Raw genomic sequence first — 27,138 nt, forward strand, 5'->3', positions numbered from 1 at the left:
GCACCTTTGCACAAAGTTGAGATTTCCTTTTTTCTGTTCTATCAAAGCAAGATCCTCTGTTGCTACAAGTACCTGCACTTGCTTAACAATCCACCATTTATCAAGTGCAGTAACTCTCTTTTTTCGCATCATTAAATAGATGTATCCACGTGTCAAAAATCTGCAAAATTTTATGAAATACTTTCTTTCTAACAAATGATTGAAACGATGCATTTGTCTGTTATGTGCATTCAAATATAAGTGTAACATGTAATTGATTTGCCTCTATCTAGGGGTTACTTAGTACTTGACCAAAGGCATCTGGTCTCACAAACTAAGAGAAGAGTGTAACTAAAGAGACCAAGATGGGAAGCTATCATCTTGGAGGCCTTTCAAGAGTCCTATCATCTTGCAAGAACTTCCATTTTGACAAGAAACTATAGACCAACCTTCCGAATAGCCTGTAAGGTCTTAAGTACATGTGGGCCCAATTGAGGCTGATGTTTTCTTATAAGGAGGCATTCCTATATTTATGCAATTGAAATCAATCTTCATATCCCATTTTTGGGACAGCATGTGCTGCATGTGACCTGGGCATGAAGAGGGCTGTGGCCCATTGTCTGGGGAGGGGGGGTCCCTACCACTTCTGGAAGTGTTACTAGAGGCATAGGGCCATTGGTGCGAGGAGTAAGTAGGGAAGTGACAAAGGTGTCACCAATGGTACGTGATGCGAGTGCTAGACGATTTGTGTCGATGACGGGACTCGTGAGAACAATGGTGTGACTCAGGGTGTGAGCGATACGAGTGCAAGAGTGATGCAAGCCAAGAGAAACAAAGTTACAAGAGCCATCCTTCAATATGAAAGCAAGGAAACTCAAGCCACATGACGCAGGGTCCATTATACCAAGTAAAGGGGGATAAAGAGGGAAATACACGAGGTGAAGGGGAGCTAGAGTTGCGAACAGAGATGGAGGGAAGCATAGTATTGAGAGCAGAAGAGAACACCAAAAGGACACCACATTGATATACTAGGTGAGCTCCTAACTCAAGACTTCTTGTCACTCTCCTGTTCCCCTTACAATCATCGAATGCCCCTTCCCCTCCTTTTCCCACACATTCATCCCCTCCACTGCCCGTGGAGGGTCCCCTTCTCCAAGTGAAAATCTTATCCATTCTCCCCATTGGTGGTGGTTCTATCTCTCTCAATCATTCCACCCCTCGGATTCTTCATGGCTTCAACCACTTCCTGACTCACTAGCCTCCTCCAAGTTGGTGATATAATTACCCCATGTGCACCTCTCTGTGGTCCACTGTGTGTCGCTTAGCCCTTTAGCTCCTGTCGGTGTGCATTTATCTTCTCCATGTGCAGCTCCTGGCTGCCACTGTGCACCACCATTCACATAGTTTTGACATGATCACTTAGGTGGACTCCAAGATCTTGCTGCGGTACACAAGTGGCCATGGTTATCTCCAATTGATATAGTTGTCACCTTGTCAGCTCGCCAACATAGTTGTCACCTGGTCGACATGGCAGCATAGTTGTCACATGGTTGTCACCATGTCACCTGGCTGACACACTTGCACATGGTTGGAATGGCTTGAGCCTGAATATCTACAACAGTTCCCCCGCCACTATCATTCCCCCCGTGAATGGGTAAAGTAGAATACAAGGCTAGTGGGACAATGGAAGGGTGTGACCTTTTAAAAATTACAAGGGCTCGTGGCCCATAGCACGAAACAAAATAAACCAATGGCTCTACACAAGAATATGCTCATGGTCTGACAATAGATGAAACCACCCAAGCTTAAAAGAGCAACACCATGCTATGTACACCTGCTATGCAGAATAGTAATTCCCCAGATACATCTTTTAAAAGACGACTACACCATGTCCAGGAGAAAATGCTTGCCGGATCACAAGAGAAAAGCAAACCAAAACCTGCCCTGCACAAAAGTGAGAACTCTCTGATCATAAGAAAAAGCAAGGCTCATGCCAAGAGAGCTTCATGGATCTACAAGTCCTCCCGATCGTGTATCTTCTTGCTCCTCCTCCTCAATTGTGTCCATGATATTGCGTAAGTTATTATACTTGCCCTTATATCGATGATAGGCCGACTTGTAGTGATCATGACGCAATTGGAGAAGGGTGAGCTCATCTTCCAGAGAGGAAAGTTGTTGCTGTAATGATTGATGGGATGTCTCAAGAGTGGCATTGTTCTCTGTCATGTCTGCAAGCTCTGTGATGACCTCACTGATTCAATTTTCAGCCGCGGCATGCTCTAACCTATGGCGGGTCTTGAACCATAGTAAACTCTTCTTGCAATGCTGCAAGCTGTGATGTGAGTGTCTGCTTCTCATTTCCCCATTCCTCCTACTCAAGGCGATGCTGCTTTTGAAGCTCTTCTTGTTCAGAGTGACTCCTTTGCTGCAAGTTGTGATGGCCATTCCTGCTGCTGTGAGCGTGTGAGACACTCGTACTCCAGTCGAAGGTGCTGCATCTGGGACAGTATGCGCTAACTATGCCCTGTGGAGATGAGAAGCGCTGCACCAAGCTGAGTAAACGTGTCATTGAGGATCCACTGCGCCATGTGTATCGATTACTTCGCCCAAGCATAGTAGTCCCCCCGTAACTCAATATGTCTGCCTTGTCAACGATCTGAGTCTCTGACCAAACTCCTCCAAAACACCTACCATGGCTTGATCTTCCAATTTGTCCAACTTCTCCACAGGTGCGAGGGCATCCATACTAAGAACGCATGTAGGAGCTATGGATCTGATAGAGCCGGCTATTAAGGCGATGCGCAAAGGAACGGTCACTGTCTGGTTGATATCCCACTCCTCCATATCCACGGGAACATGTGCGCTTGAGCTCACAAAGGAGTTTTTGATAATCCTGAATCTGTGCCTACCGCTATGCATCAATGGAGAAATATTGTCCCTTGGTGATGAAACAATGCCCCAATGCTGAATATAGTCGCGAGAAAAAGTAACAAGTGAGGATGGACTCCAATTGCTTTGCGACACTTGTGTCCCCGTCATTGAGATTTGCACTGTGTAAGCAAGGAGAGAAGCAACTGTGACTCCCCAAAAGCGGGCTAGACTAGTAGGGTGGAAAGGTGAAGGTAAGTTGGCACCAAAGCAAGTGTAAGAGTGTGACGCGAATCCAAGAACTCAAAAGTGTCGCTACCCATGTCATAAGACTTGATGAAGGTCGTGCACAACTTCCCATCCATGGAGTGAAAAACCACTTTGTCGAACTATGAAAGGGACAAATCCTCAATCTTCAAGGATGATAAGACGGATGAGAGTGAGAGATTGGGATCTAGCAGGAGTTTGAAGGCGACCTTCACCGTGGAATGAATTCGGGAAGGGGAGGTGTCGTGGAGGGCACGAGATCCTGCTAGAGGAGTATACCGTGATCTGAACTAGATATTGAAGCACTCTGAGATGAGGGGGGTGAATCCCCCTCCGTGATATCTAGTCTAGCATATACTCGATGTTGTTTTTACTTGGCCAGCACTAGGACGTTTTTTCAAATTCCGAAATCCTCTGCTTCCACATGGCACAATATACACCCTTAGATTTTTTAAATTCTGAAAGCCCAAAAGCTTTGAAAGCTTTTGAAAAGCTGCGTAAAAAGCCAAGGCAAAACCTTTAAATATAGGCGAAACGGACGAACGAAAGCCGTCTCGTACATGAAGGCTGTTCTGAAAGCCCAAAAGCTTTGAAAGCTTTTGAAAAACTGTGTGAAAAGCCAACTGCGTAAAAAGCCAAGGCAAAACCTTTAAATATAGGCGAAACGGACGAACAAAAGCGGTCTCGTACATGAAGGCTCTGTAACGTAGGCTTTGCCAAATTCAATCAAGGTAGGCTTCCAAATCTTCTTTTGTAAATGCAAATTCTTTTGGAGCTACTTTTAACATTGCCTAACACGGACAACTCGTGAACGCCACTTAGTTGACTAAGCTGTAGTCTTCATCGTCATCCTCCGCTTCAGAAATCAACTCGTGGCGGCACACCTTTGCCTGCTGGCATCCTCCTACTCCTCTTATGCAGATGTCCTCCTTCATAGCTTTCATCCAGGGAGTCGCCCTTACTTGTTACGCCGTGCTTCACTTGTTGTCCACTCAGATCATCCCTCTTATTGCTACCTTGGTCGCCTCCCTTCTCTTAGGAATCTTTCATTCACTCGCCTCCCTCCTCCCTGCATGCTCTAAATCCCGTTTCTCTTCCTCATCCAAACGAGGTCGTGTAGTTCAAGGTTTTTCTGGGACCCATCAACAAGAGGATGACAATTTCAACGACTCTCAGTTTAGAGATTACGATGTCCCTGGGCTGATAAGAACCCAAGAAGAAGAGACTGATGATTACCACGAGAGGGAGCAATATGATGAACAGTTAGCTACTTTGGGCCACGATAACAACGACAGAACGTTAGCCCCAATCCCAGAAGACGAACTCTCGGGTGAAGTGGTTACTGACAACCTGTCAGCCGTCCACCTTCCGAATTCGGCACCTCTGGATGACATTAAACCAACATCCAGGCCCAAAACATTGCCGCCATCTTTCTCGATGATGTCGAGGAGACTGAGGGAATTCTCCAGTACCGGTGACAAGGTAGACGCTTCTGAAAGCTCTAAGCTACTAAAGAATGAGCACTAGGACGTTTTTTCAAATTCTGAAATCCTGTGCTTCCACATGGCACAATATACACCCTTAGATTTTTTAAATTCTGAAAGCCCAAAAGCTTTGAAAGCTTTTGAAAAGCTGCGTAAAAAGTCAACTGCGTAAAAAGCCAAGGCAAAACCTTTAAATATAGGCGAAACGGACGAACGAAAGCCGTCTCGTACATGAAGGCTGTTCTGAAAGCCCAAAAGCTTTGAAAGCTTTTGAAAAACTGTGTAAAAAGCCAACTGCGTAAAAAGCCAAGGCAAAACCTTTAAATATAGGCGAAACGGACGAACAAAAGCGGTCTCGTACATGAAGGCTCTGTAACGTAGGCTTTGCCAAATTCAATCAAGGTAGGCTTCCAAATCTTCTTTTGTAAATGCAAATTCTTTTGGAGCTACTTTTAACATCGCCTAACACGGACAACTCGTGAACGCCACTTAGTTGACTAAGATGTAGTCTTCATCGTCATCCTCCACTTCAGAAATCAACTCGTGGCGGCACACCTTTGCCTACTGGCATCCTCCTGCTCCTCTTATGCAGATGTCCTCCTTCATAGCTTTCGTCCAAGGAGTCGCCCTTACTTGTTACGCCGTGCTTCACTTGTTGTCCACTCAGATCATCCCTCTTATTGCTACCTTGGTCGCCTCCCTTCTCTTAGGAATCTTTCATTCACTCGCCTCCCTCCTCCCTGCATGCTCTAAATCCCGTTTCTCTTCCTCATCCAAACGAGGTCGTGTAGTTCAAGGTTTTTCTGGGACCCATCAACAAGAGGATGACAATTTCAACGACTCTCAATTTAGAGATTACGATGTCCCTGGGCCGATAAGAACCCAAGAAGAAGAGACTGATGATTACCACGAGAGGGAGCCATATGATGAACAGTTAGCTACTTTGGGCCACGATAACAACGACGGAACGTTAGCCCCAATCCCAGAAGACGAACTCTCGGGTGAAGTGGTTACTGACAACCTGTCAGCCGTCCACCTTCCGAATTCGGCACCTCTGGATGACATTAAACCAACATCCAGGCCCAAAACATTGCCGCCATCTTTCTCGATGATGTCGAGGAGACTGAGGGAATTCTCCAGTACCGGTGACAAGGTAGACGCTTCTGAAAGCTCTAAGCTACTAAAGAATGAGCATGATGGGTTCACGGCAAAGTTTCGAAAGCATTTCAAGCTGGACAGATGAAAGTGGGCATCTAGTGAGCATAGATGTACAATTTGATCGTTTTACATTTATGCACTGCATTTCAAGCTGGATAGCTTAGATGTACATCGTCTTACATTTATGCACTGAAACCTATTTAGGTAGCAGGGTATTGTAGTCGATTAGAGGGTATTCAAACATTCACTCTTAAATGGTATTCTGAGTTTAAAAGATCCGTAGATGCCAAGGTCTTGAGCTTGTGGTTACACTCATCTTGTCGATATCATAAATGTTTGTTAAGGAGTGCAACATCCTAGACAACATCTTCAATTTTGGGAGGCAATGGATGGGCACAAGAGGAGCCTCCATCTATCGCAAACCTTCTCTTGGATTTGAGAACGCACTTTTATATTTCCATAGTCGTAATTTTTTGGAATCTTGCAAAGGCAAAAATTGTAACTACAACTGCTCAAAGATGTGTGAAGATGATTACCTTAATGGCTTGAACATCTTTGATCGTTGGATTGTGTATAGCTTTTGTGCTTGAATTTATCATCTTTAGGAAATTGCACATATGCTAACCAACATATCCAAACATGCAAAACATGAGGAATGCATATTGACTAATCATGATTGTTTTTCAGATTCCAACATTCCAGCAAAGAAATAGGCGACTTCTCGTCGAGCTGTGGATGTCACAAAGGATACTCCACGTAAGTAGAATGTACGGTCATTTCAATTCTGAAATGTTTCTGCACCGTCTGTTGCTCGGTCCGCATTAATGCGCTACACCTCCAACATCGCAGATAGATACAAGCAATGGGTTAGTAATTGCGTGGCTATTTTCTCTAGCCTTCAAATCTGCGGTGTCTGTGGCATAACCACGCTACTGTCTACAAACTAAAGGATCGTTTCTTTGCAAGGCATAGGCATCTCGAGCCACAGCGCCGCACTCGGAAACATGATACTTTTGGATGCCTGCGAGAATATGGGCATGCAAGTGACTTACTGGAAATGCCAAAGCTGCACACGAGATGCCCAGCGAAGCAGATACATTGTGCGGTTGATGCCACAGTACTCTCGGTAGTTGCTTAAAACAAACCACCTCCACACGCAACTGCTAAGCATCATAGATATATCCATTTCAATTACCACGACTGCAAATGCGATTGCTCGTGGCACACTCGATCGAAGGTCACTTCTAGACAATCCTCTGATATCTTGGCGAAACGTCCCACTGAGCTCGGCTCAAGAAATCGTGACGAACGAGCTGTCAGGTGTGCTCGCATACAACATCGAGAACAATCCAATATTACGCAAGTACAATTCTTTAGCAGAGCGTGCGGACATCAAGATGGGTATGTGCATCTTGAGTCCTCAAACCATTGCAGGTATCTTGGAACTACACGATGAGACAGCTCCCTTCGAGTTAACGTTAATAGCAGAATCTCAGCCTGAGCTCCTGCTTTTGCAAAACATGGTGGACCTCGCGAACCGTCGCGCCTTTGATGCAAGGGACAAGCATGAGTTTGCCTCCATACAGCTACGGGGTACAGAAATGCTTTCAGAGAGGGTCGCTTCATTCCTCCTTCATTCCACGTCGACGGAGTAGCAGCAGCTGGCAGTGCATGCGTTGACATAACCATGGAGTCAGCAGTGTTCCCCTTCCTGTTCCCTTTCGGACGGGGCTACTATGATGGCTGCATACAGTTCAGCAACTATGTGAAAATGAGAATATGCACCTTATTCTCTATCTACACGCTCTACAAGCCGTACTTGTTGATCATGTTCCAGTTAAAATAGGCAGTGATGATTGCCAATTCAAGCAACTCTACATGCTTGCAACGAGACATCAACCAATATAGGAAAGCCAACCCTGCCACGACCGATGAAGACGCAATGAGACACGTGCTTCGCTACAGCATGCCATCAACAATGCCGGGGTCCCCATCGTGGCATCGACGGCAACTGAAGGACCTCATAACGATGGTCGATGCTTGGGGCCTCCCAGATTTCTTTCTGACATTCACTGCAGACGAGGTCACCGATACACGGTGGCAAGAAATTAATGTGATCGAGAGCATCGCAACACATTATAATGTGCAATTCACTTGGAAGGACTGTCCTGTTGAATGCGTGGCACTTTTCCACGCATGCTTCCACATGTTCATGCGCAAGCATTTGCTTTCATCCGACGGTCTGCTTGGCCGAATACAACACCATGTCATTCGTTATGAGATACAAAACAGGGGCTCCCTACACGCCCATGTCATATTGTGGGTCCACCATGATGACCATCAGCGAATTGCAAATGAGATTGCGGCTTACGTCCCTAGGGACGAGGCCCTGGATCCTCGAAACACAAGGCTGCGAGAACTAGTTCTCAGGAAGCAGTTGCACGTATGCAGGAAAGCGTGCTACGTCGGACCGTCACACCACAGTTGCAAGCACGGCTTCCCTTTCGCAACACAGCCAGAATATGAACCCATCCTCGACCCTCTGACGCAACGTTGGTTGCATTACCGGCCGGGACATGAGCACTGAAACGTCGTCCCTTACCACCCTTCCGTGTTACTGTTGTGGGATGCACACATGAACATACAGCGGGTGACAAACTCTTCAATCTCTCACTACCTCTCAAGTACGCAATGAAATCTGAACCAATGGGCAAACTGAACATCCGTTCAGAAGACGCCTTGCGTTTGGGGTTGCAACATCTCGACGAAGTAAAGCTGAAACTCATCGCCGCGAGCCTCCTATCAAAACCAACCTCTCCAACAGAGGCCGCGCTAAACTGCATGCAGATACCAACAATCACAAGGAGCGAGACTGTTCACTATGTCGACTCCTCACCACCATCTCTAAGACAATGCATCATCTCGCGAAACAACAACGTCACCCTGCACCCGATCGACATATACTGCGTTAGACTGAGCGTCATCGAGGATAGCACGTTCTATGATTACCATAGGCAATATGTGATCCGAAAGCCCAAGGAAACGCAACGTGGAACGGTCGATCTTGACCTCTTAGGCAACAAGATCGCAAAATGTGAGCAAGTAGTCAGATTCACTGACTACCACCCTGGACATCAACCAGAGGGGTACTTCTACAACGTGCTCTTGCGAAAACTCAGCTTTAGGAATGAAACGGAGCTCATATCACCTGCCAACACAGCTGGATCCTACTTTGTCGAATGCCAAATGCACGGCCTCATATTGAACAACGAGGACCTCGAGATGTATGTGACCGAATACACGCAAAGGAACTTGCTAGCGACTGACCACACAGACCAGTTGATCAATATGATATTGCAAAAGGTTGCGATCAACCGAGACTGCCCGATGGAAGCGCCTAACATCGACCAGCAAACCGTCGAAGGGCCAACACGCACGAGGATGTTGGAAAAAATGGCCGAGTTTCGCACCGTCGCCAATGCCGCATTGACAGTAGAACAACAAAGAGTCTTCGAAAGCCTAGCTTCAACAAGCTCGAGGCTGCACGTTGTTTGTGGAACACCAGGTAGCGGCAAAAGCTTCTTGATACGGTACTATGTTTCGCATCTAGTAGCGCAAAACAAAACGGCAATACTCTGTGCATCAACAGGGGCGGCTGCGACGCGGCTGAGCGGGATTGCAACCACTGTACACTACCAATTCAAGATCCCTGTGCGCAGCAGTCAGTACCCACTGAACATCCATGAGACAGATGAGCGACACCTCGCAATCAAGGAAGCCAACGCGATCATCATTGACGAGATGTCCATGCTAACAAGGATGACTTTCGATCTCGTGGTAAGACAAATCGTTAATGTGACTAATGGCACATTGCATGAGCCATTCAGACACAAAATGCTCATAATTTTTGGTGACCTGGCGCAATTACCGCCAGTCTGCAAAAACCGCGAGGATCTCTGCGAGCCGTGCCACATCACGTCCTCCGTGCACTGGGCTCAAGCGAAAATGTACCACATGCAATTCTCGGTGCGACATGCATGAGACATGCCGTTCCTGGCATTCTTGCATACCATAAGACTCAGGACACCCACAACTGACGAGATTTTCGACTGTTTGGGGCAGTGCATTGTCGACAAGGAAGGTGCATGCCACTTCATCGATGCCGAAACAACCATCATTTGCACGCACAGAGTCGATGTCACTACCTTCAACGATGAGCTTGTGGAGAAATTCAAGACTCCCGAAATGATTGTGCATGTTCAAATACACAGTAACGCCGCGAGCCAACCAGCTCTCAAAGAATGGTTGGAGGACAAAAGCTTCAACGAGATAGGAAAAAATTGCGTGGGGGCGAAGGCAATGATAACAGAAAACATCGACCTCGCAATAGGTGCCGCAAATGGAGCAATGTGCAAAATCAAGAGCATCAATGCAACTAGCAGGGGAGAAATCAACGGTATCACTGTCGTCATGGACACAACAGTGGCCGTGCTCACATTACGACGCTCGAAGCATCAGCGAAAGGCAATAAATGGAAAATGGTTCCACAAGTCCACATTTCCACTAACCCTAGCATACGCTATCACGGGACACAAATCCCAAGGCGCAACCATATCCAACAAAGCGCTGCTCATATTTCGAGGAGTGTTTGCCCCTGGCCTAGCATACGTGATGTTGTCCAGAGTGACTGAGAGAACGAGGCTGCGCATACTACATTGCCCACATCCAGACATATTCAGACCAATTCCACGAGAGTTCTCACAGCCGACAACACAACCACGCGCATAAAGGTATTCACTACCAGAGATTGAAAAAGGCAGAGACAAGTCATGAATATGTTACGTCAAACATGCGTGCAAGGAAAATGGTTTTAATATCTTGTCTGTTGTCAGGTGCAGAGAATCAGAAAGCTCGGGACATTGCAGCATAAGACATGGACGCAGACAAGGTAAATTCCACCAGCATGAAAGAATCTTGTTTTCTTGAAGATTTAAAAAGACAGCTCATTTGAAAAGATGGTGTAATAAGTCGTGCCTGCAAGCAGCTATTTGAGCTATACAAAAGCAACGCGAAGGCAACAAAACCTCCACCAGCAAAGAGGAGGTTCTTCCTAACCACAAAGCAATTCCGGCTAGCAAACAATGCAGGAGAACGTCCGAGAGCTTACATCAATGGCTTCAACACATATGCGGAACTACGCGACTTCATTGACAACTGCAATAGGCGTTTGCCAGCTAAAAGAGAGCCGGGAGGCTTGAGATTCGCAAATGGTACGTAATGCTTCCGAAAATTAAAAAAAACCGCAACAATTGAGAAAAAGAATTAACGAGTTGCAAGAACAACAAACTCATCATGGATTGCACTTCTCCTGCAGGACTCCTCAAAGAGATCCTTGTCGAGCTTGACATTGAGTTCGATGAGACTGATAGGATGATGGAAAGTTTGGAGGGGCAGAAGCTACTAGACACGAAGACGAAAGGGATCACAGCGTATGCGTGCGAGCTGCTGCATTACGGGTACAACGTATCCTTGGAGTTGCTGAGGGACACGACGCGCGATCAAGGAACGGCTATACTCGAACAATTCATGGAACAATTTGGAGGGACGCACGACGCGACGCACCCGGTGACGACAATGGAGAAGCTTACGTATATTTTCGACAGGGACTTATACAAGGAGCGCTTCAGTATTGGAAACGATCCTTTAATGCCAACAGAGAAAAACCAGGGCAAGTAAATAAATGCATTCTATTATGGACCTCAAACGGAAAAAAAAAGACCGAAAACCTCCATGACTAACGTAATTGTCAATGTTTACACAGGTACGACATTGAAAGATGCGAGCCTCCAGATGAAGGAGGAGCCTCCACTGAAGCGCTCGCGCAAGGGAATCGTGCGAGCCTCGTCGTCTACTGCATCACGTGCAAGCCCAACAACATAAAATACATAGGGAGCACAACGGACCTGCCGCAGAGGATCAAACAGCACAATAAAAAACCACCGGCAAAAATGAAAGAGGACTTGTAGCGTTACAAGCCCTTCAAAGAAAATTTCGAAATCAAAGTTTTGGAAACAACAGACACTGTAGACAAAGCACGAACTTTAGAGCAGTACTACATAAGGAGCCACAACACAGTAGGTCCATTAGGTTACAACACGCTCGAGGGCCATCCGGCTAGAGCGCGGAAGTACTATTTCCTAAAGCGTAGGAACATAATTTGACCCAAAAAATAAACATTTGTGCCTTCGAAAAAAGGGATCCAATGAAGTTGCAAATGGTGCTGGAACTTTTGTCGTACATGCAATGCAGCTTTGGGTTTGGATTATTCCTGTCACAGTTGCATGCTTTTGTCTCAATTTGGTTTTGATTTATTATTTATACATTTCTAAAATACATCTCCCTGTCGTTCGCTCGAAGTGGAATGACAATAGATTTGCTTACAGTGCAAAGAATAGGAATTTTTCCTCCTCCGAAAAAAAGAAAAACTACGTTTTACTGTCAACATGAACAACATCAAGTGCAAGCAGGACTGGATGATAACGAAATCTCTACAAAAGGTTGCATGCAATTGAACATCAATCTTCTGCATCATTTCTGACAACGTGACTCATGTGAACCTCAACAAGATAGCAAAAGAGAGAAGTATTCATCAAGAGCCCAGCTGGCCAACCAATCTAGTTAGCAAGCTTTGCCCAAAATAGCAAGAGTTGTTCCAAGATGTCATTGGTGACCATGGTGATATGGAGGGTGACAAGGGAATCACGGGTGACAAGGTTGTGTTGCAGATATTCAATTTCAAGCATTTAAGTTCAAGCCATTTCAACCAGGTGACAACTATGTCAGCGAGTTGAGATCAAGTGACAACTCTATCGGTCAGCTGACTAGGTGATAACTACTTCTGGGAGTGAACAAGGTGGTAACTATGTCGCCATGTCAAACAGGTGACAACTATGTCCACTAGGGCGAACAAGGTGACACTATGTCAACTAGAGATAACAGTGGTCACTTGTGTACTACGGCGAGATCTCTCGTGAGTCCACCTAAGTGATCATGGCAGAACTATGTCAATGGTGGTGCAGAGGATGGCCAGCCAAGAGCTGCACATGGAGAAGATAAATGTACACCGGCAAGAGTCAGAGGGCTAAGCAGCGTACAGTGGACTATCGAGAGGTGCACATGGGGTAATTATATCACCAATTGGGAGGAGGTTGGTGATGAAGAGTCCGAGGGGTGGAACGGCTAAGAGATATCGAGCCACCACCAATGGGAGAAGGATAAGATTCTCAGCTAGAGAAGGGGACCCTCCACGGGGAGCAGAGGGGATGAAGGTGTGGGGAATGGAGGGAAAGGGGCATTCGATGATTGTAAGGGGAGCAGGAGAGTGACAAGGAGCCTTGAGTTAGGAGCTCTCCTAGTGTAACATTGTGGTGTCCTACTGGCGTACTCTTCTGCTCTGGATACTATGCTTCCCTCCATCTTTGTTCGCAACTCTAGCTCTCCTTCACCCCATGTATTTCCCTCTTCATCCCCCTTCACTTGGTATAACGGTCCCTGCGTCATGTGAATTGAGTTCTCTTGCCTTCATGTTGAAGGATGGCTCTTGTAACTTTGTTTTGCTAGGCTTGCATCACTCTTGCACTCGCTCTCACCTTCGGTGACACCATTGCCCTCATGCATTCCATCATTTGACAACATTGTCCAGCATCTACCATCAGTGACACCAATGGCACTTCCCTACTTGCTCCTTGCACCAATGGCCCTAGGCCTCCGGTACCACTTCCGAAAGTGGAAGGAACCCCCACTCAAACAATTTATGGCGATCATGGTGGGACACTATTGGTGTTAAGTAGCACAAGTAAAGTGGTGTTCTAGAGTGCAAAAAAGACTTCCAGTAGACCAAACCCGGTACAAGAAGCATTACATAGGACAGAAGTTCGCGAAGTCCTTAGGGTGAGCACAAAGTGAGCCCATTGGAGTAGTAGCCAGAGCAAGTAACTTCATCGACACTCTCGTTGACTTAGATCAACATGATCCCTGCCGGTGGTCAAATCCAGATTTCGGAGAAGAAGAACAACAAAGCAAAGAGCGGGTGAAAAAGGAAGGTACGAAGGACAAAGGTTCCTCGGGGACTCATCAAGGTCAAGATAACCCCTCTCCTCCTCTTGCAACGATGTCTTGATCAACAACCACTGTTGCGGAAGTGGTGACTCCCTCTACTCCCACCAACTCGACATCTGCTGGCCAAGCTGCTATTTTATCCCTTATGCATAGCTCCAGGTTCCTAGCAAATTTTACTTTCACATCTATCCCACTCGAGTGTACTTTTGCTTCAGCCATGCCTTTACCTGCCATGAAGGTTTCATCTCCCTTCCCATCTATACCCATGCTGCCATTTCCACCACCTCCTTCTTTTCCTAATGCCTATTCATCTAACATGACTTCAACTCCATCCCTCTCTCCCAACTGCTCTTTCATCCTCTTTAACTCCCACATCTTCTATGTTCTCACCCTTTCCCTCTGCAACATCGAGGCCCTCCGCATATGCAGTAGCATTTGTGCACACTTCCTCTATGGCTACATCAATAGTGACTTCCCCATTGTGGTCCTCCGCAGGAGGTGTTGTCTCATCCTCCGGAGCACCCACATTCAATACGGCTGCATCGGGAGGTCCTCCAACTCTTGCACCTACTTCAGCCTCTGGGGTGGGGATGGCGGTTCTCAGTCCTACAGAATGAGCTAGACTTCTCAAGTTACTCAACAAGGTCCACGTAAAGACTCAAAAGTTCAAAGGCCATCCTCCATGAGGATGAGAAGCTCATGTGAGGAAATTCCTCACAGCATGTAGAGCTAAAGGTGTGGAGAACGAGCATGCCTTCCTTGACATCTTCCCCTCGTCATTGGAGGATGCCAGTAATGTATGGTACAGTCAGTTTCCCCCTGACCATTTTCAAACTTGGACAAACCTAAGGGAGGAATTCTTACACACTTTCAGATTGGAAAAGTTTGAACATATGATTGTCCAAGAGTTGTCCCCACCACTGATACCATGAAGCCTGACAAAAGCATCTCGGAGATGTACACAAGGATGAGGGTCCTAGCCGCGAAGATGTCTGTGCCACCCAACGATGCGGTCATGAAGGGGTGGTTCTTTAAGGTGTTGCCTTCCACCATTGCTATAAGGCTGGTCGACAACTCCTTAAGCATACCTCACTACAAGACTTCCTAAGGGAAGCAGTGAAGATGGAATAGTCCCAATAAAGTTTTGCCTCAACACACACTTCGACCGCCCAGTTTCCAAGAGAAGAGGACTCACCGGCATGGCAGCAACTCAAGAAGGAGTTAGAAGAAATCAAAGAAGGTCTGAAAGATAGAACAAGGGTGGATGGACAATCACCCTTTGAAGCGCAAGTAAGAAGCAGCCTCTGGTGCACCGACTGCAAGGGCTCTGGCAATGGCTACTCAGAATGTCTCTCGAAGCATAGGGTACCCACTGTGGGGGTTAAAGGCCACTGTGCCTTAACCCCAGTTATGTACAATACTCAAACACACACACATATATATATGGATGACATAGAAGATTAGGGTTGTTCTGCACCCACGAAAACTTGTGTGACTCTCTCTTTTGGCTTTTCCTCTCTCTCACCTTCTTCCATTCTGCTTCCGTTGTTGAGATCTCTCAACTGGTATCAGAGCGCGGGTGTTCTAGCTGGAGCCCAGGTGTGAGCCTGGAGCTCGAAGTCTGTTGCTATAGCTCTGAGGAAGGAAGGAGAAGCTCCGTTGGGTGAATTTACTTGCATCATGGTGTGCAAAGACCTTGCAGAAGCCTTTGGAAAGTTCTCTGAGTGGTTTTTTGCAAGCTTGTAGGTGGTTTTGGAGGAAAAATACGCTTTTTGATGATTCCCATGTTCCTTTCAACGACTGAGAGTCCAGAATGACTTGCAAAGGCAACCATTGCTTGCTTTTGGTGTCCATTGCACTTCGGGAGTTCGAAAACCCCTTCATTCTTGAATTTGGATCATTTCTGCCACAGGTTTCAGATTACCAGATCAGTTCGTCAAGGTTGCTCTTTAGCCCCCTTTCTCTTTTTATTTGTGGCCGAAGCTATGAGTTATTACCTTAGAGCTCAAGTTGATATTATAGGGATGAGGCTTCTGTTGAGGCAAGAGGATGAGCTCTTGGATAGTGAGTTGACAAATGACATGGCTGTTTTTTTGGATGCCACACCACAGACACTCACCTTGTTCACGACACCAGCCTTAGATTTGTCTTGCACTGTAGCAGGGGCTCATATTAATTGGGACAAATCAAATGGCTTTTGGATTAGTGACGAGGACACTCAAGAATGAGGGAATGACATAGGATTCAGTTGGATTCAGAGGGGTGATTCCATCAGGTACCTAGGATGCCAGGTTGGGGTGGGCATCTCTCCATCACAACAGTTTGCTCCCGTGTTAGAGAGCATCAGGAGGAAACTCATTTTTTGGAGTTCTACCAGACTTGACCTTGCATCCACAGTAGTGGTTGTGAACCAGGTATTATTGGCTACTGCTTGGTTTGTTTGCTCATGTTGGTGCAGATCTAAAGGTTGTATCTCTCAACTCATGAGACCTATCAGGAACTTCCTATGGAGTGGGTTAGATGGCACCTCAAATGTGTAGCCAGGGTGGCTTGGGAGACCCTCATTCTCCCCACAAGGGAAGGAGGTCTCAATATTATCGATCCGAATTTGCAATGTATGGCCTTGCTCTGCAAGTTTATAGTGAGAGGATTGATGTCCAGGAGCCTTGTAAATATTTTTTCTTACACAAAATTCAGTCTTGTACACCATCTCATGGAGGAGATTTGATGGACAACTCAAGATGGATCTTTACTTCAGCCCATCTTATATCTCCCTCTTCCCCTCTCATGGCCACCATTATGAAAGCTTGGGGCAGCTTCAGAGGCACTCTTCGGAGAGTTTCACCCTCCTCTCGCGAAGGAATAGACAGGCAAACGGTCATGTGGAATAAATCTATATTGGATGAGCATGGCAGATCACTAGGAGTGTCACATTATATGCAGTGGTCTAGATGGGAGAGGGGACTTGCTTCCTCAATAGTTTCCTGGAAGGCTTTTAGGAAGCTTCCAGAGAATCAGAGACTCTTATCAGTGGGCCACCTCAGAGGGAGTGTAGTCAGAATGCAGCAGATAGAGGCTGCCATACCAGCAGAGTGGATAGATACAAATGACACTTGGTTGGGAGCTTTCACGGGGACTGGTATTCCTTTACAGGTTATTGCCTTGCGCGGTGCACATGAGGAGACCCTTATGTTGAGTTAGGAGGCAAACTTCTCAGATCTTCAAATGCTATTCTTTTGGAGGTTGCCTTCCAGCCTATTAGGATTGCAGGTTACATGGAGTGGGACACGGACTCACAATGGTATCTTGATCTTGACTCTGTTCTCCTGGCACTTGGGTCTTGGAGACTCTGGTTATATGGTGGTTCCCTCATTAGGTTCTTGCAGTGAGAGACCCACAGGAGTGGGAATAGATTGATGAAGGGCACCGAGAGAAGAGCATACCCTTCTTTCGTTACACAATTAGAAATGCCAGGAGATTTTAGCCATAAAGGTTGGAGGCCCTCCAGAGCTCCTCATTGGGATAGTTTTCAGATTTTTGCAGAGGTGCAGAAAAACTTTTGGAGGAGGCTCTGGATATCCCTCAAGAATAGAAATATCACTCTCTTCTTTTGGCTTTCTATTCATGGAGGGATTGTAGTGAACCTGTGGAGATCTAGGTTTGGGGCTGACCCTACTTGTCCTCGATGCCACGCAAAAGTTGAGTCAGTTCAACATTGCCTCTAGGAGTGCAGACAAGTGAGGACAATCTGAAAGGGTGTTGCTAGGATATTTAGCATATTTCATAGAGCACCCTTCTTCATGACTTGGGGATCAGTAGCATGGTTATCTCTTACTGTCCCTCAGGTGTTTTTCGAGGGACATGACTCAGACTCAGCCTTCATTATACGACGACACTCTGTGTAGTCATGTTCTCTGCAAGATGTTCCCTTCACTCCTTTCAGAGCTGCTCATTCCTCGGTAGACACATGATGGGAGATTCTGGCTAGCATTGCAGCTTGGCATATTTGGAGGGCCAGATGTACGGAGGCTATGGAGGGTTCCCAAGTTCATCCTTCCCCCAATATATGGTCACTATATGGCTTGATACTATACACACACTGATGGCCATCTGGGCGAGCATGCAGGGATCCTCCAGAGCAACTACAGCTAGGAGAGAGACTTTTTTCAGAGTTTGGAGAGGATCTCCTTTCTTCTCTGAGTCTCCTTCAGGGTTGAGGTGGCATTTTCAGCCTCCACCTTAGCTCTTTTTGAGCTGGTTTTTTTCCTCATGCATGGCATGATGTACTCCCGCATTAGAGCTTGCTCTTGCGGTTTTCATTCATACTTAATGAAGTAATCTTTTTGGAAAAAAAGAAACATAGGAGGGTTGGGAGAGCAAATGGAGCAGCTTGTAAAAGAACAAAGAGAGTGGGGGAGGTCTGGAGAAGGGAATAGGAGCTCACATCTATATTTTAGTTGTTAAAAAGGAAGACACTCATGTTGATGAGAATAACTCCCACAACAATAGAAATTGGTGTGTATACAAAGCTTGAACAGGTTTGTGCTCAATTAATTACAAAGCATAGAAATTAGAAGCTTTGAATAATCACTATATATCAATATTGGTGCCTCAAGTTTCCACCTCCACTCAATAAACAAAATATACAATGGGCTTGTGAAACGCTAGTATTATGTTATTTGACCAAAATAAAGTACAAACCTTGAAAATATTCTTGATAGTTGATAGAGTTGCGTTATATTCCAAGTCGCAAGAAGCCCTCAATGACCCAAGAAAGTTGTTCAAAAGCACCTCATCGGTTGCATGTGGTAAATCGCCAACTTCCACATACCTTCTCCACTAACAATAGACCACAAATAAACAAAACTTTTAACGTTCCATGTTTTCATGTCTTGTATTTGTAACACAATTTCTCTAATCAATGGAGACCTACAGGAACGTTCTTCTATTGCAACATATGTGTGTAACCAGTTCATATTAAGTAAGATTGCCAATCTCTACTCTTCAAAAATATTTCAGCATGTATTATCATAATATTGAAAGGCCTTGTCAACCAATTCTATTGTCCCTTTAGATTTGTTATCTCTTATGCTATTTTAAATTGACTTGCAAAATCTTCTTTTGTGTTTATTTAGCGACATTGTTTGCTCAATGTATGTAATAGAACTTAAGAGAATTCACACCGCTTGGACCATGGCTCATAAAAGTAAACACATAGTGCACTATGAAAGACATCCCCCATAGGAGCAAAGTAGAGACATCATGGAGGGATAGCTTCAATCTTTAGATAGCTCCAACACAAGAAATATTGCATGTCTTTACTTTATTCAGATTATTTTTTCGGCAAAAATGATAACTTTGTATTTTAATTTTTAAAGAGTTACAACTCATGTTAGTTGGTGTTGTGCCAACTAGTGTCTTGCCAGCTAGTTCACTGGGTTCTAGCACATTGGCCATAAGAACCCCTAAGCAACCTATTGAATGCGTTGAACCACTTGCAAAGGTATTAGGCCTACAAACCTACCTGCAAGCTTGCTTGCTATCCACAAAAATAATAAATCATAACAGTGTAATACCGAGGCCATGTCAGGACATCCGGAAATCTCCCCTGTAAGTCTCCATGGGTGATACGTAAGCACAATTTTTTTTGGAAGAAAGGCACAAAATTTGTGTCTAACCATGATCGAAATCGATTAAATTTATGATGGGTTTCTCAAAATCCTTGTGTGAGTGCTCCCAAAAATTGGAAGCTGATCCTAATATGAGAAATTGAGAGCACACATTTGAAAATCACTAGACAAGTTGAATTTTAGGCCTCCATTCCTTCAGGTGATCCTAACATGCTTGCCAAAGATGATTGTTGCAGATAGAGACACTCTCAAGCAATCACTATGTCGTCATGTGTTGACCACGTGTCAACCATATGTCGTCAGGCGTTGACCATATGTCAACCACATGTCGACCATGTGTCGACACATGTCAACCATATGTCAACCACATGTTCACCCAGAGTACCATACCCAAGGCGATCTCATCTTGAGCAACGCACATGAAGCAGTCGGAGACATTAACAGTAGCTGCACATAGCAAAGGCATCGTTCAATGGTTCAATGGAGTGGTTTAGTCGTCCAGTGCACTACATGAGGCCACTGTGACAGATGCACATGGAGTATTTACTCCACGCCGACTAAAAGAGGCTCGCGAGTCAAGAAGTCGCCCAAGTCGTTAAGAGAGCTAGCGGTGCAACAACGAAGGAGATAGAAGGATCACCAATCAAGAGAAAGGGAGGAGATTCCTAGCGAGAGGAGAGACCCTCCAAGGCACAATGATGGGGATGGAGGAGAAGGGGAGGATGGGGCATTCAGCATTCGGGATTGGTAATTGCAGAGAGAGGGAGAGAGGAAAGTGTGAGGAGAGATAGAGGCTGGAGCTACGAGCTCGCCGAGAGGAAAGTGTGTGAAGAAGATAGAGGCTTGAGCTATGAGCTTACCCGTTGTAGCTTTGTGTCCACTATGGGGATAGACCTGTGTACTTTGGCAGCTATGGCCACCTCTTGTGATTGGTGACTTGTGTCTTGTGACATCGGTTGTCCATTCCAGTGATTTGTGTACTTCGGCCAACCAGGTCACTCTCTCATCCTTTCTAATTCCCTAGCATATGGAGATTGTTCATGACTCTCCCGTACATGATGATCGATGTTTGTTTCTCCTTACGTTCATTCGCCGAACTTTCGCATAGTGCACTCATATGATGCAATTCATTGCATTACAGCCTACGACACCCGCACATCACTGCACACACAATGCGATCCACTACAACAGAGATTACGACAAAATGCTTCTCACACCAGTGGCCTTTGGCCTCCGGTAACACCTCCGAAAGAGATAGGACCCCACCCCCCCTCTCTTGACAGTTTATGGTGATCACAATGGGACACTGCTGGTGTTGAGTAGCAAGAGTGAAGTGGAGTTCTAGGGTCCTAGAGGAGAGAGTTCTTATGCCGAGTAGTTTTGATACCCTTAAAGGAGCTAGTGAAAGAACCAGGAGGTACTTGAGGAGAGTGGAGAGAAGACTTCTGGCCGACCAAACTCAATACAAAAAGCATTATGCGAGACAATAGTTCACGAAGTCCTCAAGGCGAGCACAAAGGGAGCCTATTGGAGCAGTAGCCGGAGCGAGTAACTTCATCAAAACTCTCATCGATTTGGACCAACAAGATCCATGATGGTCAGATCCAGACTCTGGAGAAGAAGTACAAAGAGAAGAACAGGTGAAAGAGTAAAGTACGAAGGACGAGGGCTCCTCAAAAGCTCATCAAGGTCAAGACAGTCCCTCTTCTCTGTTGGAACGATGTCTTCATCAACAACAACCACTTCAACGGGAGTAGTGCCTACTTCAGCACCGGACTTGACATCCAGCAGTGGTCAAGCTACTATTTTCTATGTTATGCATAACCCCGGTCCTTCGAGTCTAATTTTTACATCTACAACACCCATGGGTTCTCATTTTTCTCCGGACATGTCCCTACCCTTTATGCTGCCATTTCCATTATCTATGTCCTTCCTACTACTATCATACATGGCTTCGGACCCCTTCCTTGTCTTTCCCAACTGCCCTTGCATCCTCATTGACCCCCATGTTTCCTATGTCCTCACCATATACTTTCGCGTTTCTTGAGCATTTTTTGCATAGGCTTTGGGGACAAGTACATGCCAAGGAAGATCTTCCACTTCCTTTGGATGTTGACGCTGATGAAGTCAAAAAAGAGAGTATAGGAAGTATGAAGGAAACACTCAAGAAACAACTTCAAACTCCAACAGACACAATACCTCAATCAAAAGAGGTCGTCTTATTCACAAAAAATCATATGATGGATACACTTAGGAATATCTTCTTCACCAGGAAGAGTTACTTGTGCCCATTCCACCATGAGTACAAACAAAGACCAATCATGACCATGAAGCAGAGATGGGATATCCTCAAAGAAAACGCCATGTACTCCTGGCCCAAGCTCCAGAGAGAGAAATATTATTCACCTTTAATTGCATCTGAAGAAGCAAACTGAAGCCAGGACTTCAGTGGGATTAGCAGCAATGTGGAGCTCAAGCGGGAAGAGCATCGTACAACAGTGGGATTAGCAGCAATGTGGAGCTCAAGGGGGAAGAGCATCCCACTGAAGCCAGGACTTCAGTGGGATTAGCAGCAATGTGGAGCTCAAGGGGGAAGAGCATCGTACATATGGCTGGAAGCAATCACTCAAACCAATCAAAAAACCTGTCTCACAAAACCCACGAATGACATGAATCAGTCGCAGCTCAAAAAACGGAAGGCTTCTGTCTTGCCGTCAACTCCAGCAACAAAGATACAACCTTTGACAAGCGAAAAAGACCACAGAGCACCAACTTGTCAATTTCAAGCAAGCGCATCTCCTTCCATCAAACAAAAATGTCAACCCACGATCAACGCATCATCAAACGCGGCTCTCTTTCCAGCAATCATCGCATTTTCTATCCAACATAGAGTACCCTCACCACGAGCACTCCTGCGTACAGCCCGCGATCAACGCAACCATCAGATCGCTACCTGCTATCCAGCAATCATTCCGATTGCTATTCATCCGCAAAGCTTCTCTTCCTCACGCTCCTGCGTGCTGCAACCACTTCACGATTCTCCATCCACAATTTCCACAATCAAACCACGATCAGCACGACGTACAACTTCCTTCTCTGTCTCCCATTCCTTCTCTACCGAACACCTTCCTTATTCCATTTCCTTGCGATATAGCCTTCTACATCACACGTCCTTTCTCCTCTCTTCTAGAATCATCTCTGTCTTTCCATCTCTCCAGAAAGTGCCATCGCCACGTACCATGCCAGCTTGTCGACGAGAAGCTTGAAGAGCCACGTTGCATGCACACGCTTTTGCTTCTAGAATTTCCAGCCACTTCATCACGTGGAATTTACCACTCTCCCAACCTCTTTCCCAAACTCTAGGCCAAGGCAATCAATGCCCAAATTCCAGCCTTAGACTTCACTACTCTCAAGCAAGGCATCTAATGCATGCGTGCCCACACATGACCATAATTAAAAACATACATTGATGTCCATACGACAATACGACCTGACAGAAGCCATTCATGACAATATGGACTCATGGCAAAAGACAATAATGATGAACATTTGTCATTTACAACCAACACCATAACATACAGGAACCATGCTCTAGAGTTCCTGGCACATTCACATTGCATCTCATCATCTCCCACTAAAGCTCCCACTAAAGCCCCAACAAGATATATTCACAAACTCAAAACATTAGTATATAGTCACTTGAGATAAGAGTGCCCACAAAACCCAAAACCACCACTCACTGGCTTTGTGCATACCTATGTGCCTACCCACAAGCATGCATAAAGTGGGAAAAAAATATTATAGTTGTTATCATATCAACGTATAGAGCCCTTGCAGTGGGCACATGGCTTGGGCTTGGTTGGTTTCCAGTTACATGCTCACATGTGGTTTCACATATGGGTCTCAAAAGGCATTTGGGATTGCCCATTGGCACAGGAGATTTGGAGAAGAGCTTTGAGGATAGTTTTCACTGTGATTCAAGATGTGATGGTGGTGACTTGGGGAGCAGTGGCTTAGGTTACACCTGCTTGTGAGTATAAGGACATTCAGGGGAGTTTGTCCTTCAGATTGGTAGAGCAGCAGTTGACCTTCATCCATATTGCGAACTTCACAGAGATGGTGTGGACACCTAGACATTCATAGATGGGAGCTGATAGTGAGCATCATTGCCTGGTACATATGGATAGCTAGGCATAGAACGGATGATTCTATCATTAAATGGGAGCCATGCCCTTTCCTTCATTCCACATACAGTGGTATAAGATGGTATTATAAACCACTGGAGTAGCTATTTGTTCAGAACTTTGTATGTGGTAATCCCCCATAGAGCAGCCAGCCAGGGGGATATGCTTGTATTTTTATATTGTACCCTTCAGTGGGGATTCATATTTTCCTTGGTGTCCATGTCACTGAGGAGTTTATTAAGAGAATGTTCTTTTCTATAACCAACCTTCAACAAACTAAAGGGCGGTAATCTTCGTCTACTCAAACATAAACCTCATAAATAGCCACAATGCAAGCTTCAATCACTTCAACCACTTAACAATGCTCAGAAACAAACTTCAATAACAACAATGGGGAGGCTAGAATGCCCCTGCTGAGTGAAATAGTACACAATGAACCCACTGGCCCCAAATGCCTTGGCGCCCCTTTCGGTATTTATTTAATGCTTCTTAATGGAAATGCTTTACACTAAGGGTTCACCCCTGCACTGTTCTTCTCTGCAAATCCTCTATCTGTCTTTTGGGTATCTAATCCAAGTGCACCACTAGAATACCAGTAGCAAGACAATCTTAGGCATCCACTTCTAAACTGACCTAATTGAAAGGCATTCAGGCATCCAATCCTCTAGCAAACTGTGCTCAAAGCAGCCCTTGAGATGCGTGCTTACAGTAGGACTTGCCTTGAAAAGCGTGCAAGAGATGGAAGAGTAGCCACAAAGCAGCAACACGAGCTAGCAAAATGCAACGAAAACTGAAGAGGGAGCTTGTGCTAGACCTGCTAGCCTCCATGAGAGTGAGGGGAGAGAGATGGTAGGTGGTAGAAGGGCATGCACCTACATGCATGACACTTGGCCCTTCATTAAATCTCTAACCCACCTGACCCCTCTCTAGTGTCTATGCCTTGCCCCTAGGACCTAGTGGTGCACCTAGATTTTGCCCCTAGGGACTTCTAGGAAGTATGCACTTCCTCTAGCCTCACTAGACTCAACCATGGTTAACCCTCGGTTAAGTGTGGGTTGAGTTACAAAGTACTTTACATCGCTTTTCACATCCTCGTGACATTTTCTCTGGGAAAAAAAGGTTCACATCCAACCTCCCGCTTGATGGTTGGGAATTGCGCTTCGAACTTTATTTGCTTGAATTGTACATTTTGGGAAATCCAAAAAAACCATGGCAAAAGCCACCCGATAACCAACCACAGCTGCAACACATAACAACCACAAAAACCAAATGATAGTGATAATAGAGCAGCCATACATGCAACCAGATGTAAAATCCGCCCATCAACCTTTCCTATGCTCTAATGCCTTGGCATCTTGTGGTAAAAAGAAGTGGCCCAGTCCCCACGTGCACAGTTGCTCACTCCTTGCAGCGGCCACAACGTAATAATTTGGCATGTCAAGGGGTCTCCCTGCAAGCTCATGTACAAGCAAGCAAACCTGAGAATCTCTCTGTAAATCTGACTGGTACCTAGGAAATTAGCCCAAGCAAAGAAAACCGGTGAGGACAGCAAGCTCTCAAGTGTCTTTATAGATATTGCTTGATTGCGAGTTACTTCCCCTATGAATGAAGCCAATTGAGTTGCCCACTATAAAATAGTCCTTAAGAGATGAATGCCGCATTTAGGACGGGATGGGAGAGTCCATGGAGAGTGTTGAAGAGATGCTGTGAGCTACACTGACCACATTACTGCCATGCATGTAACTCACAGCCAGCTTGACCATCAGACTCCTTCATAAGCAAGTAGAGTGGAGAGATGACAAGGGAGAAAGAGGGAGGGAAGGGAGAAAAGGGGTGAGTTTAGCTCGCTCAGCACTGCCTCTGTCACATAAGGAGGCAGCCAGAATAAAAAATAGATGGCATGAATGACAGAAGTCTGCTCTCTCTTTTGCTAGTTGGTTCTACAGGAAAACCATGCATTTATTTACACACATTATGGTAAATGGAGACAAAACAGTCTAGATTGACTTTCAGTGTAAACTTTCATAAGTGCCTCATAAGTGTTTTTTCTCTTGAAAACAGAAAGCAGATTTTGATAAGCTGAATAATATCCATTCTCACCTAAGCAAATGCCAGCTTTCTAATATGCATTGAGATGCCAAGAGGCCTAGATAATTATATGACATGAAATTTCTAGATGTCACTTGTGCATAAGGAATGCTGTTTATTAAAAGGTGAATGCATGCAGCATTATTTTGTTTTTTGTTTCGTAGGGGCAAAAAATCATTTTGTCCCAAAAGTCTGAATGTTGCGATTGATGCTAAGAGCTATATTCAATAGTCACTTACATCAACTAGACTAGATTGTGCAGCTTCAAGGTTGGCGAGGGTGGTCAATCGCCAATTGAAAAAGGAGCTCAACATTTCCTTCTCACTTAAGATACGTTCATGTTCAGCTTGCAAGCGAGCCTGTTCTGCCTCCCAGGCCACCCTTGCCGCCTCCTCTAATCTTTTCGCCTCTTCTTCCGCTAACCTTCTCTTTTCTGCACAAAAGCATACAAAACGTGTACACTTTGCCCGATCCCAGCACTAGCTTTATATACGGGTATCATTGTTTGAATTAGAGTATTCAACACTTGAGACAATAAAAAAGAAGAGGATTTTCAACCATTGCAAAGTCCTAGCTTGATAGCGTTCTTCACCTTCGGCTAATTTTTTCGCTTCTTCCTTCCGCTTCTCTGCATTCATAAAGAGGCAGATAAGGTTGGTCATGCTGAGCTTATGATTTTCTTTCAAAGATCTACCATGCTTATGCTTTTTCCTTGCTTTCTTATGATATAATTAAAATTAAAGTGTTATTGTCTAAGGTGGGGGTTCGTTCTCTCTTGGAAGTATTACAGGCAGCCGAGGGCCACTGGTGCGAGAAGCCTTGCTTCCTATATACAAAAAGACACAAAGTGCTGTGGTACAAGCGAAAGAGGCATGCAAGGGTACAGATAGTGCCATGGTGCGGCTGTATGAGGGGTGCCGTGGTACACAAAAGGCACTCTAGTACAAGTGTACAAGAGGTCTAGTGGAACAACTGTGGATGAAGATGACAAAGCATTTGACAATTGTGGGGAGAGATAAGGACATACCACACAGAGAAACACACTCTCTCCTTGTTAATACCGTATGCAAGTATAGGAGACTAGTTCTCCCCGAGCGATAAGCCAACAAGCAATCTCTATCCCACCCACCATGAACTCCCCAACAATGCTTACACAAGCCAGCTTGTAGCTCTAGTCTCTTCTCCTCTACCTTGCTCAACACCTATCCCCTCACCTTCACATAGACAAGTGATCTTCCCATCTTTGCCTTCATCCCGGCTCCATTGGCTTTAAACAATGGCTTCTCTATTGGTGGAATATTTCCCCATCCACTCTCACTGGTCCTCCTCTTATCTCCATCAATCATTCCACCACTAAGTTTC

At 45.4% G+C, this 27,138-nt stretch overlaps 1 protein-coding gene across 1 annotated transcript in view; it reads right to left on the minus strand.

Moving 5' to 3' along the window:
• LOC147889416 (uncharacterized) overlaps positions 1–26,438 on the minus strand; it is a 207,297-nt gene extending 180,859 nt beyond the window's left edge. Inside the window, exons 1-4 of the mRNA XM_087391248.1 lie at positions 26,369–26,438; positions 26,016–26,209; positions 18,576–18,713; positions 5–72 (exon numbers count right to left, since the gene is read on the minus strand). Coding sequence (XP_087247374.1) covers positions 5–72; positions 18,576–18,713; positions 26,016–26,209; positions 26,369–26,438 — 470 coding nt within the window. The remainder of the gene's footprint in view (positions 1–4; positions 73–18,575; positions 18,714–26,015; positions 26,210–26,368) is intronic.
• Between the last annotated feature and the right edge of the window lie 700 nt (positions 26,439–27,138).

Source organism: Dipteris shenzhenensis, chromosome 20 (assembly GCF_047967505.1).
Source record: "Dipteris shenzhenensis isolate YYH24624 ecotype China chromosome 20, Dip_SZ_1.0, whole genome shotgun sequence".
In the NCBI taxonomy this organism is placed as follows: Eukaryota; Viridiplantae; Streptophyta; class Polypodiopsida; order Gleicheniales; family Dipteridaceae; genus Dipteris; species Dipteris shenzhenensis.